The sequence below is a fragment of the Balaenoptera physalus genome (assembly GCF_965194825.1).
Source record: "Balaenoptera physalus genome assembly, chromosome: 12".
Lineage (NCBI taxonomy): Eukaryota > Metazoa > Chordata > Mammalia > Artiodactyla > Balaenopteridae > Balaenoptera > Balaenoptera physalus.
The window spans coordinates 90,764,117-90,777,324 of NC_138897.1; the positions used below are offsets into that span (position 1 = coordinate 90,764,117).

A 13,208-nucleotide genomic window follows, 5' to 3' on the forward strand; every position below is an offset into this window, starting at 1 on the left:
CATGCGGGATCTAGTTCCCTGACCAGGGCTCGAACCCGGGCCCCCTGCATTGGGAGTGCGGAGTCTTAACCACTGGAGCGCCAGGGAAGTCCTGGAACTGGCTTCCTTTACACGACTCTCACACAGGACAGCTCCGAAGCTGCAGCTCTGCCACGACCCCTAACCCTTCTCCCTGGGTCTTGGGGCTCCCGTTCCTGTCGCCTCTCAGAATCCCGTGTTCTGATGCGTCCTCCCCAGCTCGTCCTCGGATTTCTGCAAAAGCCACTCAACCTCCCTGCCTCTGGGTATTCTCTTCCCAGCCCAGGTTTGTGTCGCTTCTGCGTACAACCTTGGTTCAGTTCAGTTCCAGCTGTATCGTGTCAGGCCCTATCCACAGGACCCATTTTTCATTACCCTGGTCACAGCACCCCAACTTGGCTTTGGCACCCTGTCTGCTCCTGACCCGCAGTCTGGGCTGTCGGGTTGGGCTTGTTCCAGCCCTGGCTGGATCAATTAGACCTTCTCCTGGAGTCCACATTTTGAATCGGCTAACCTGAACGCTGGCTTGTTGACTTGTGAGGCTGAGTCCCGAGAGAACGCCCCATCAGGGAGAGACTGCTGAATTCAGCATACGTTTATTGAATACCTACTGTGTTCGTTTCCTAGGGCTGCCGTAACAAAGCACCACAAACTGCGTGGCTTAAAACAACAGGCGTTTATTTATTCTCTCATGGTTCTGGAGGATAGAAGTCTGAAATGAAGGTGTTGGCAGGGCCCTGCTCCTTCCAAAGGCTCTAGGGGAGGATCCTTCCTGGCCTCTCCCAGCTTCTGGTGGTGGCCCGCAATCCTGGGCGTTCCTTGGCTTGTAGACGCATCCCTCCCATCTCGGCCCCTCCATTGTCACGTGACCTTTCCCCCTCTATGTCTTCACATGGCCTTCTTATAAGGACACAGTCATTGGGTTTAGGACCTACCCTAACCCAGTATGACCTCGTGTTAACTAATTACATCTACAGAGACTCTCTTTCCAAATAACGTGACTTTCTGAGGTTCTGGGTGGCCATGAATTTTGAGGGGGACACTATTCAAGCCAGTACACCTACTACGAGCCAAGCTTTGTTCTAAAGGCTGGGGTCACGGCCCTCGGGGAGATGCTTACGTTCTAGTGAGTGGGGCCGATCAACAAGCCAATGATCAGATGAAATTTCAGATTGTGATTAGTGTCATGAAGCAAATAAACAGAGTGATGAGACTGAGAGTGACCTCAGGGGAGGGTGGCTTTTGAGCTGGGCTGAATGAATGTAGGAAAAGCAGATGAAGAGCCAGAGAGATGTCAGTGAGCCAGAAAAACAGGGAGGGCAGCTCTGATGTCCTCAGCTAACACTGGCCAAGCAGGGCTGGAGGCTGTCTTGTGGGATGGAGTGGGGCGGGGGGAGGGGGACACAGGCGGGCCAGTCAAGGAGGGTCAGAGTCGCAGCAGCTGTCCCTGTGTTGGGGACCCCAGGTGCCGTGAGGACATCTGTCCCAGTGGGAACGCCCAAGGCCGCCATATTGGCTGAAGGTCATTCAGCCCCCTCCGCCCAGCGCCCACCTTTGAGGGCTGCGCTGCTTTGGCTCAGGAGCGGTGGTCCATCCTCCCCATGCCCCAGGGGCTTCGCTGACCTCCCCCTCCCCCCCATAGCGGAGGAAAAGAAGAAACTGGTGGAGGAAAAAGCCGTGGAGATGGAGGAGCAAAACAAGGTCATCGCGGCGGAGAAGACTGAGGCCGAGACGGCCCTGGCCGAGGTCATGCCCATCCTGGAGGCCGCCAAGCTGGAGCTGCAGAAACTGGACAAGTCAGATGTGACCGAGATCAGGTAACGGCTGGCGCTCTCCCAGCGTGCTTGGCCACCAACGTCACTCCTGACAGTGATGATGAGATAATCATGGTTGTTCGGCATTTCTGCGCCGGCCGCTGTGCCAGGCGCTTTCCGTGGTGGGGATTGTTATCGTCTTCATTTGCAGACGAGGGACGTGGAGCCCAGGGAGGTGAGCTGACTCGCCTCAGGCCTCCCAGCCAGTTGGTGCCATGGCCCACTGGCCTTGAACCCCGGCTGACTCACAGAAGGAGACTGGGTTCCAGGAGGGGCTGGTGGGAGAGCTGGAGCCTTGTAAGTCAGTCCTTTTTACGGGAAGGACAGAGGAGTGTCTGCCCTAAAAGAGGCAGGGCCCTGGATGCAGGCAAGGTGTGCCGCAGGCTGAGAGCAGATGGGAGATGCCCTTATCCATTTCTAGCCAAATGATGGCCTTTTACAGGTGGGGAGAGTAGTGTTTTTTGTTTGTTTGTTTGTTTTTGGTTTTTTATCATACCGTGTGGCTTGTGGGATCTTAGTTCCCTGACCAGGGGTTAAACCTGGGCCCCGGCAGTGAAAGCGCTGAGCCCTAACCACTGGACCGCCAGGGAAGTCCTGGGAGAGTGGGTCTTTACTGTGGCCCCAGACATTCTGCAGATCAGTCTGTAAAATGACTCCATCCCCCGCAGCCAGAGGGCCCATTTGCTGTCCAGAAGAGGGCTCTGGTGTGGCGCTTTCTCCCCTCCCCCCACGGGGCGTGGTCCCCCCAGGGCACCGTTCGTGGATCTCGCTGGTAAGTTTAGCACCTGAGTGAAGCCAGGAAGAAACGGTGTCCCATCTGCCCCCTCCACCACCACCCCCCGCCCCGTCATCGTGCTGCCAGGCCCCCCACGCGTGTCCCTGCATTAGGAGCCTCGGCTCTCTCCTCACTCCCCGTCTCGGCCTCGTCTTCAGAAGGGGTTCCATCCTTCTGGTCCCACAGTCAGGTCTCCTGTGAGAGGGACTCCTGTCTCCAGGCTGGAAGCTGACCCTGCGTTTTGTGTTCCTGGCGGGACGGTGCTGCTTCTCTGAGCTCATCTCTTTTGCTAAGGGCCGAGCAACATCCCTTGTCCAAGGTTGTGCTCTGGCTATTGGCTCATTTGTGAAACATGTGGATTTGAACAGAACGTTCAGCCAGTTCCAGGGCAGGGGGCCCGAGTAACTCCTGGGGGGTCATCCAGAGCTGCTGCTGCTGTTAGCAAGAGGTCATGATTTCAGAGCTTTGCAGTGTGATTGCAATGAAGGTATAAGGATGGACGTTTTAAAACTGCAGTAGCACGCGCTGGAAGTTTAGACTGAGTTGTGGGAGAGACCCTCAACATGCACATTTCCAAGGGAAACATCCAACCACTGGTTATACAGATTTGGGGCACTACTCCCAGGTCAGCAGCATAAAAACATTCTGAGAGCAGAGAGTTGGGAAGGATTTTTGAGTATTTATTTGGAAGGAGTATTTATTTAATCCAAGAGTGGATTTCCATGGGACCACATGGAGAGTTTGATATGTGTCCCCTGCAGTTAGATGGGGTGCCTGCATCACCCCTGAGAAAATGAAAGTGGCCTATGGTCCAAAAGGAGTAATTTTTTAAAATGTAATTATTGGAACAGGTAATATGTTGATGCATGGCTTTGCTTCTTACTGGCTGTGTGACCTTCGGCAAGTCACCTAACCTCTCTGTGCTGCAGTTTCCTTGTTTGTAAAATGTGGATGATAATAATTGTCCCCATGGCATCAGGGTTGTTATGAGGACCCAGTGAGCTATTACGTAAAGAGCTCTCAGAACTGGGTTGAGCACAGAGTCAGTGCCATGTAAACATTAGCTAGGGTCATGGTTCCAACATCAAAATGATGTGCTATGAAAAGCCCCCTCTCACCTGTCCGCCATCAGCTTAGTTCCCCTCACCACGCGACAGGTAACTGTTGCCATTCATTTCTTACATATCCATTCAGAGAGCTTTTGTGCATGTTCAAGGCAACCAGATATACAAGTGTCTCTTCAGTTCCCGACGTTGGACTCTAAGGGTTGTAGAACAAGGGATACTTCTGTAGCCTTTTTTCTTTCCTTTTAAAATATATTTGGTAATATACTATACATATTTTTCTGCATCTTGGTTTTTTTGCTTGAGACCTTGGAGATCTTTTGCATGTTGTTATATGAGAACTTCCTCAATATTTAAAAATAGCTCATAATAGTCCATTGGATGGCTGTGCCATCATTTATTTAATCAGCCTCAATTTATGAATTTTTAGCTTATTTCCAGTCTTTTGCCTTTACAAACAGTGTGGCAAAGAATAACCCTGCCTTACTTCACTATGCACAAGTCCACTGGAAGGATACATTTTTAGAAGTGGAATTGCTGGGTTCCAAGGTGTGTGTGTTTATAATGTCTATAGCTGTTGCCTAATGCCCACCCGGTAGGTATGGAACGGATTTACACTCCCACTGGCAATACATGCGAGTACCTGCTTTTTCATGGCCTTACCAACAGAGGGCGCTACTAAACACTTGGATTTTTGCTTGTTTTATAGATGGAAAATGGTATTTGTGTAGTTGTAATGTGCATTTCCCTTTTGATGAGTGAGGTTGGCCTTTTTTTCATATGTGAAAAATGTGTGTAAGAGTCCTGTGTATTTCATTTTCTGTGAACTGTTTATGTGCTTTGCCCATTTATCTTTTGGATTATTGTTACTGTTGCTTTTTTTTTTTTTTTATCCATTTCCATGGGCTTTTTATTTAATGGGGAGACTAGCTTTTTATCCATGATGTGAGTTGCAAGTAGTTTTCCCAGTTTGTCATCAGCCATTTGACTTTATTTAGGAGGTTTTTGTGTGTGTTTGTGTTTGCCTTGTATAAATTTTTAGTTTTATATGGCAGATTTCAGCAATATTTTATTTTGTGGCTTTCACTATTACCTCATACTTAAAAGGCCTTGCAACTGGAAGATTGTAAAATAATTTCCCCATGGTTTCATCCTGTACTTTTATAGTTTAATACTTTTATGGTGTTTACATTTAAATCTTTGATCTCTTTGGGATTTTTCTTTGGGTTTAATGAGTTTGGATCCAGATGACTAGAGTCTGGCTTTGTTTAGGCCATTTGGATGTTAAGAGTGATGAGCCAGCATTTAGGTCTTGACAATTTTATAATCCTTTAATTCTTTAAATAACACTTCCTTTCTGTAATACTCAATCCCCTTTGCAGAAATCATTAAGTGTTAAGGCAGGAAGATTAGGAGTAATGAAGATGAGCGGTGGATGTTTCTCTGGAGTATAAAAGGCTCCCTTTGTTACTGGCCTGCAATTTTACTTTTCTTCCTTTCCTTCATTCAGTATCATTGGGTGCCTACCGCCCGCCCACCCTATGCTGGCACTGGGGCTGAGAGGCAATGGGCCAGGCAGGGGGTCTTCACCGCATGGAGCCGACGGTCTGGGGGAGGCACGGGTGTGCACATGGGAATCTCACGTGTACAGTAAAATTACCCAGGAGGAGGTCAGGAAGGGAGGGTCTTTGTTGCTATGACTGTGGATAATGGGGGACCTGAACTAGTCTGGGGGGTGGGTAGTCAGGGAAGATGACCCCCAGGAAGTGACATTTAAACTGAGACGTGGGATGGAGGCTGGAGCGGGGCTGGAAGGAGCTTGACTCGGGGGAAAAGCGGAGACGGTCAGAGTGTCTGGGGTAGAGTGAGGGGCTGGGGAGTGGGGCTTGTGATGGGTATTCTCCTCCAGGGAGGGCAGCATGGCGTCACCTCTGTCTGTCTGTCTCTCTCTCCCTGAGTTTCTTTTCTTTTCTTTTCAAAAATTATTTATTTATTTATTTAGGCTGCGCTGGGTCTTAGTTGCGGCATGCGGACTCTTACTTGTGGCATGCAGGATCTAGTTCCCAGACCAAGGATCGGACCTGGGCCCCCTGCAGTGGGAGCGTGGAGTCTTACCCACTGGACCACCCGGGAAGTCCCCCCCCCACCCCGAGTTTCTTTTGTGATAGAAGAAAGGAATCAAATGAAACAGAAACGCTTTCATTTCTCAGACTTGTAACCTTACTTTTTCGAACCCCTCGGTTATCTGGCACCACAACACTGTGTTCTGGATAAACGAGGTTCCTGGGCATGGTTTGTAAACTGGTAACAGAGAACTTCACTCAAAGGCTTTGGGAGCTGAAAGGTTCCGGTTCCGCTTCCCCATTTGATAGATGGGAAAGCTGAGAACCCCGGACCGTTCCTAACTTTCCGGAGGGCTCAGGACGCCACCCCGAGGCTTTTTCTGACTTGTGTCTGAAAACATCTCACTGATGATAATAATAATAATAATAATAATAATAATAATAATAATAATAATAATAATCCCTCCTTCTCAGATTATTCAGAGAGCAGTGGCCGGGGCCTGACCTTCATGAGCCCTGAAGGGAACCTTTTAAAAACAGTTGACAGCATGCCTGCTTTCATAAGCGCCTAACGCCGCATAATTGAACCTTTCCCTGGTGACTCAGGACCATTACTTTAATCATCGGGCTTTGTGCTGGAGTCATTGCCCTGGCTTGTCCCTAAGCTGTGTGGCTCCTCAGGCAGTGGGTGGGGGTCCCGGGGTCAGGAGGGGTCTGGGGGTTCAGAGCCTCCACACTGCTGGGCGGGTCAGGTTGTTCTCTCTCTGTGTCTCCCTCTCCCTCCCTCGGGGGCACTCTGGCCTCTCCCCAGGCGGCTCCCTGCCCTCCAGGGGCTCTTCCTTTCCCTTCCTTTCCTTTGCTTTTTCTTCATTGTTTTCCTTGTTCTTCTGTCTCCACGGCTTTTATGGCTTTTATAGACTTTGCCCGGCGCTGGTAGCCAGTCAAGCGGGCCCACTGGGTACAGTCAGTGTGCGACTCGTTCCTTCTTGGGTCTTTACGCCGACGCAGCCTTTCCGTCTCCTGATCCTTTTGGGTTTCCAGTTCTCCGGAGGGTCGAGGGTGCTGGACATCCGAGTGTTGGAGCAGCAGAGTGATGGTCTAGCTTCATCAAAGACAGAGACAACAGCTCCCATAGCCTGAAGGATGCCAGGGTGCGGGATGGACTATGTGGACACAGGCAGGCCATCCCAACACTTGAGTGCTGTTTCTTTACCTCATGAATGGAAAATAGGATGATGATAATAATGACAGTAATGACAGCGGCTACCACCTAGTGTCTGAGCAGTCACCCCAGGGTGTCACTAAAAACACAGACTCTCAGGCTCCACCCTGAGCTGCTGATTCAGGGGTGGCCCGGGTTTGCACTGAATGACACCCTGCTGTGTTCCCTGGCGCCCAGTCCGATTCCAGGAGCCCGATCTGGCACATGATGGATGAGACCCAGTCCCTGCCCTTGGAGAAGCCCACCCCCAGGAGCGCAAGTCGGTGTTGGGACGTGGCTTCCGTGGTTTCCACGCAGTATCGCATCCGAGAAACGACGCACCATCTTTCCGGAACTCTCCTTCAGGCCAGGTCCTGCGTCTGATCCACGCGTGCGTCCGTTTCTCCCCAGGTCATTTGCTAAGCCCCCGAAGCAGGTGCAGACGGTCTGTGAATGCATCCTCATCATGAAGGGGTACAAAGATCTCAACTGGAAAACCGCCAAAGGCATGATGTCCGACCCCAACTTCCTGAGGTCTCTGATGGAGATTGACTTTGATTCAGTTACCCAGAGCCAAGTTAAAAATATCAGAGGTGAGTGTAGACAGATGTAGGGTTGTCAGCCGGGCGGCTCAGTCTCTGGGGACGGGTGGGAGAGCAAGGAGGGGGCTTGTCGCAGGCAGACCCGCCCATCGTGGTCAGATGGTGTCGCCGTGGCGTTGCCGATGGAAGAGGCGGGATGATCGTCCCCAGAGGAAGACAGCGGCAGGGAGGGTGGTTGCTGGATGGGCAGTGGCGGTGGATGCCCGATGAATGTGTGATTCAGCAACGGGTCTGGTTTTCCCTAGTAGGATACGTGACTGTCTTACGGAGCCCACCCTGCCTCGTCTCCTGTGCATCTTGTCCGATGGGCGTAGTGGTGCCAAGAATTGGTCTCACGGGCAGAGGACTTGAATAGACATTTCTCCAAAAAAGATACACAAATTGCCAATAAGCATATGAAAATATGCGTAACATTAGTCACTAGGAAAACGCAGATCAGACCACAATGAGGTACCGTTCAGACCCACTAGGATGGTATCATTTAAACAAAACCACACAAAACTACAAGTGGAGGAGGGGAGGATATGGAGACCTTGCAACCCTCGTACAGTGTTTGTAGAAATGTAAAATGGTGTGGAAAACAGTTTGGCAGCTCCTTAGACAGTTAATCATAGAATTACCATGTGTCCCAACCACTCCACGCCTATGTATAGACCCCGAAGAATAGAATACAGGTATTCAAACAAAAGCTTATACACAGATGTTCCTGACAGCACTATTTACAATAGCCAAAAGGTGGAGACAACCCAAATATCTATCGATGGATGAATGGATGAACAAGAACAAACATATCCACACAATGGAATACTATTCAGTCATAAAAAGGAACAAAGTGCCGCTGTGTGCTACAGCATAGATGAACCTCAAAAGCATGATGCTAAGTGAAAGAAGCCAGGCATAAAAGGTCACGTATTGTAATTCCATTTATATGAAATATCCGTAGGTAAATAGGTAAATCCACAGGGATGAAGAGCATATTAGTGTTTGCCAGGGTTTGGGGAGGGGAAATGGGTTGTCACTGCTTAATAGCTATGAAGTTTCCTTCTGAGATGATGAGAATGTCTTGGAACTAGATAGAGGTGAGGCCTGCAAAATCTTGTGAATCTACTAAATGCCACTTTAACATGTTTATTGTTTAACATGTTTATTTAACATGTTTAATTGCACACTTTAACATGTTCATTTTATGTTATGTGAATTTTACCTCAATTTTTAAAAATGGGTATTTGGGGAAAAAAAAAAGAATTGGTCTAACTTGACTTCCCTTGTGCCTTTTGCCAGTATGAAGTCTTCTGTAGGTCCTGGAGGGTGGGTGAGGAGCGAGAGTGGCACCACCCACCCCATCCCCCCGTTTCAGTTTCAGATGCCTGCATTCCCCCTGAGCCTGATTCCTGACCTGCCCCAGAGCTTAGCCAGTGAGAATGATGTTCGTCTTTTTCAAAGGCAGTAAAAGTTCATCGTGTCACTTTTTATCACGGTGGTTTGTTCAGAACTTGACCATCAACACATTTTTTCAGCCACTTAAAAAAAACAAAACAAAGCTAATCGAAACACAAAGGATAACAGCAACTACAAAAACCCAAGGGACTCTCTTTACCCGATCGTTGGATGGGCTTCCATTTATGTGAAGTTACACCCAGGGTGAGGGTGCAGGTGGAGGTGATGGTGCCCTGTAATGACCTATGAACCCCAGTTAGCTGCCAGCTCTGAGCCACCTTGGTGCCCAGTTGGGGGGTCCCCACTGATGCCCTGGGTCCCCGAGGGCTGCTGGGTGTCACACGGAAGTTCCTGTGTCATAGGACGTCCTGGGCGGCAGTAACATGTGCCCCTCACTCACATCTTAAACATCCACTTACACAAAACTCATTCGGGGTTGGACCCACCTGTTGTCCGTGGGAAAGCTGTCCGGATCCCCCTCACAGGCTTACCGAGGAGAAGGAACTAGTTACACTTACTTTGTTAGTAGGTAGTTTATTTCCCATTTTATTTTCCCAAGACGAAGCTCACCGCTCATCGAAATCATTGCGTCTTTGACCTTTAGGCCTCTTGAAGACCCTCAATACCACGACTGAGGAAATGGAAGCCGTGAGCAAGGCAGGCTTGGGGATGCTGAAATTTGTGGAAGCTGTGATGGGCTACTGTGACGTTTTTAGAGAAATCAAGCCCAAGAGAGAAAAGGTATTGCCCATCTGTAAGACCTGCACACTTCTGCCAAGAGATCGTTCTGGAGTCAGAATGAATGTGTCCACAGTTTTACTGGGGAAATTCTGGCAAGGTTCTGATTTTAAACTGCATAAACATTTTTTCCCCCAGTAAATGATAACCCTGAATTATAGCTCTCATTTAGATGTAATGTGAACTGACAGAACCAAAGTCTGAAAGATTTTTGAAGAAAAGAGGGTAAAATCATTCTCGAGGGCAAAAGCAGAGTTTCTCACCCTGGGTGCTACTGACATTTTAGGCTGGATCCTTCTTTTTGGGGGGCTGTCCTGGACACTGTGGGATGTTGAGCAACATCACTGGCCTCTACCCACTGGATGCCGTTGTCCCTTCCCCCAAGTTTTGACAACCAGGAATGTTTCCAAACATTGTCATGTGTCCCTTGGGGGGGAAAATTGGTCCCTGTTGAGAACCACTGGGTTAAAGGAACGTGCAGAAGACACAATACAAAGAGAATTGTATGAGGTTGATTCTATCGTTTTGAGCCATGTTTTGACATTGCTTTATAAGTCAGGATTTTATCACTCAGAAAACTTAGAACCCATAGTAGGACCAATACAGTCTTCAGTGCATTCTTTTGAGTTTTTGGCTTAGAATCACAGGGTCCTCTTACTGGGACCTTAGTACACAGGAAAATTAAGCCGTCTGCTAACTCGGATGCAGGACGTCTTTTTTCTAATGGGATGTAGGGCTTTTGCATCAAACCACTGAAGAAGTCACTAAGAAAAGAAGCCGTGTGCCTCGCTATGACATAGGGTGGCCCCAGAGGGTAGGGACAGCATTAGAAATGCAGGTGGAGGACTTCCCTGGTGGTCCAGCGGTTAGGACTCAGCGCTTTCACTGCCATGGGTCCGGGTTTGATCCCTGGTCGGGGAGCTAAGATCCCACGAGCCTCGCGGCATGGCCAAAAAAAAATTGCAGGTGGACATAAGCCCAGGTGTGAGACTGACTGTCTTATCCCCACCTCACGGCCGTCCTTTTCCCCATCGTTCTGCGAACTGTCTTCACGTAGGTGGCCAGGCTGGAGCGGAATTTTTACTTGACCAAACGTGAGCTGGAGAGGATCCAGAATGAGCTGGCAGCGATCCAGGGAGAACTGGAAGCCCTGGGGGCCAAGTACGAGGCGGCCATACTGGAGAAGCAGCAGCTGCAGGAAGAAGCCGAGATCATGGAGAGACGGCTGATCGCGGCCGACAAGCTCATCTCGGGGCTGGGGTCTGAGAATGTCAGGTCAGCCTGGGTGACGAGCCTTCCCGCTAAGCAGCTCTAAGCCAGACTTTGTGGTTTGTGAGTGAACATCCGCAGCGCAATTTCTCGCCACGTGGAGTCTTTATTCCACGCCGCATTTTGAGCTGAAAACCGTGTGAAAAAGTTCTGATTTTACTATTATCATGTTTAAAGGTGGCTAATGGCCATTTTATAGATTCTTTTAAAAATAAGTATTGAGTGTTATTTACTGAGTGACTGTTAAGGGGAGGCCTGGCAGCGGTGGATACAGGGGGAAACCAGTGACCTAGGGCCTGGGAATGTTTGCTTCTTGATGACCTTTAACCCCAAGTCCCTTCTGGTTGGGTCTGGAGGAGGAGCCCACTTCTGTCTCTGGACCCTTGTGGCTGGTTCAGTCCTGAGCTTCAATTTTCAATAGGTGGAGCTGTTTGATGCTTACGGGCAAAAGGCCCACTGGGCCATAGGTGGTCCACTGGATGTGACAATAGTTTCTTACCTGGCGCCTGTAAAAATGGTATAGAAAACACTGGAAAATATTGTTTGCTTATGGGAAACAAACCATTTTCAATATGTCTATTTTTTTGTTTGTTTGTTTTTGTTTTGGCCACGCCGTGTGGCATGTGGGATCTTAGTTCCCCAACCAGGGATCGAACTCTTGCCCCCTGTACTGGGAGCACGGAGTCTTAACCACTGGACTGCCAGGGAAGTCCCTCAATATGTCTAAAATGTAGAAGACTTTGACCATTTACCAGAAGAGGCCAAATGAAACACCTGATTTCTTTTATCTTAGACAGAATTTTGTCACCAAGCAGGACTAGGGCTCGTGCTCGGCTGGGCGTGTTTTTAAGCTATTGATCAGGCGTTTGGAAACAATGTGATTACTACCTAATACGTATCTTTGAGACAAAATGCATCCCCCAAACATTTATCGAGGCCCCTGTTAGGTGCTGGGTTCTGTCGAGCTCTGGACTTGAACAAAGCCTTTGAAAACGTTGGGTTCACTAGGCAGGGAAATGGCAAAGTGAGCTGGCGATCTCTGTCCTCTACAAGAAAAGAACATCTCAGAAAATGTTTCCTTCTGGCTAGCCCCCTCCCGGCCGTGTGTCAGGCTGGCTCTTCTAGAAGGTTCCTTCGGGTTGTGCCGGAATGTGACTGCTCACGGCAGCCCCCGCCTCCCACGCCAGGTGGCTGAACGATTTGGACGAGCTGATGCACCGGCGCGTGAAGTTGCTGGGCGACTGCCTGCTGTGCGCAGCCTTCCTGAGCTATGAGGGCGCCTTCACGTGGGAGTTCCGCGACGAGATGGTCAACCAGGTGTGGCAGAGCGACATCCTGGAGCGGGGGGTCCCCCTGAGCCAGCCCTTCCGACTCGAGAACTTGCTCACGGATGACGTTGAGATCAGCAGGTGAGGGCGACCCCGGGCTGGGAGGACGGGGCACAGAGCCCGGGGGGCATGCGGCTGACCCACCTGCACAGACGGCAGGGAGCACTGCCCGCCCAGCTCCCCTGCCTCGGAGGCTCCCCGTCGGCTCACAGCTCGGCCAGAAAAATCCCCATCTCCCCTGTCGCTGCCCCTTCCAGGTGGGGCTCCCAGGGGCTGCCCCCCGACGAGCTCTCGGTTCAGAACGGCATCCTCACCACCCGGGCCAGCCGCTTCCCCCTCTGCATCGACCCGCAGCAGCAGGCCCTCAACTGGATAAAGAGAAAAGAGGAGAAGAACAACCTGCGGGTACGGCTGCCCCCCCCACACCCCCCACCGCTCCACATCCTCGCCCTCCTGCTGTCCTTGGGGCCCAGCCTGTTCTCCCCGGTGCTCCCAGGCCTCCAGCAAGGCCGAGCTGAAATGCCACCACCCTGAGGGCCCAAGCAGAGCCCTCCCCTTCCTGGCCTGCCCACCCTGTTGAGTCTTGGAGGGCGGCTTGAAGCACCTCGGATTTGACTCTGCCCTTTGCCTATTCATTGCCCTATGGGTCCCCTGAAGGCAAAGACGGTGCTGTGTTCATCTTTGCGTTCCCCCTACGCAGTGCAGAGCCAAGTGGCCTTAGATGCTTGGTCACTTTCTTTTTGGAGGGAAGGGGAGGGGCTTGATTGAGATATAATTCATCTACCATACAATCCACCCATTTGAAGAATACAGTTCAGTAGCTTTTAGTCTATTACACATCAAGTTGTGTAACAATCACCAGGATCAATTTTTATCACCCTCCTCCAAAAATGCTGTAT

The 13,208-nt window shown here is 50.2% G+C and overlaps 1 protein-coding gene across 5 annotated transcripts in view; it reads left to right on the top strand.

Annotated features, from left to right (window-relative positions):
• The window catches only part of DNAH10 (dynein axonemal heavy chain 10), a 148,206-nt gene that overhangs the window by 118,078 nt on the left and 16,920 nt on the right, over positions 1–13,208 (top strand). For all 5 annotated transcript variants that reach the window (XM_082418126.1, XM_082418127.1, XM_082418130.1 and 2 more), the window contains 6 exons: positions 1,661–1,835; positions 7,347–7,528; positions 9,579–9,715; positions 10,770–10,987; positions 12,169–12,390; positions 12,567–12,714. In XM_082418126.1, coding sequence (XP_082274252.1) covers positions 1,661–1,835; positions 7,347–7,528; positions 9,579–9,715; positions 10,770–10,987; positions 12,169–12,390; positions 12,567–12,714 — 1,082 coding nt within the window. The remainder of the gene's footprint in view (positions 1–1,660; positions 1,836–7,346; positions 7,529–9,578; positions 9,716–10,769; positions 10,988–12,168; positions 12,391–12,566; positions 12,715–13,208) is intronic.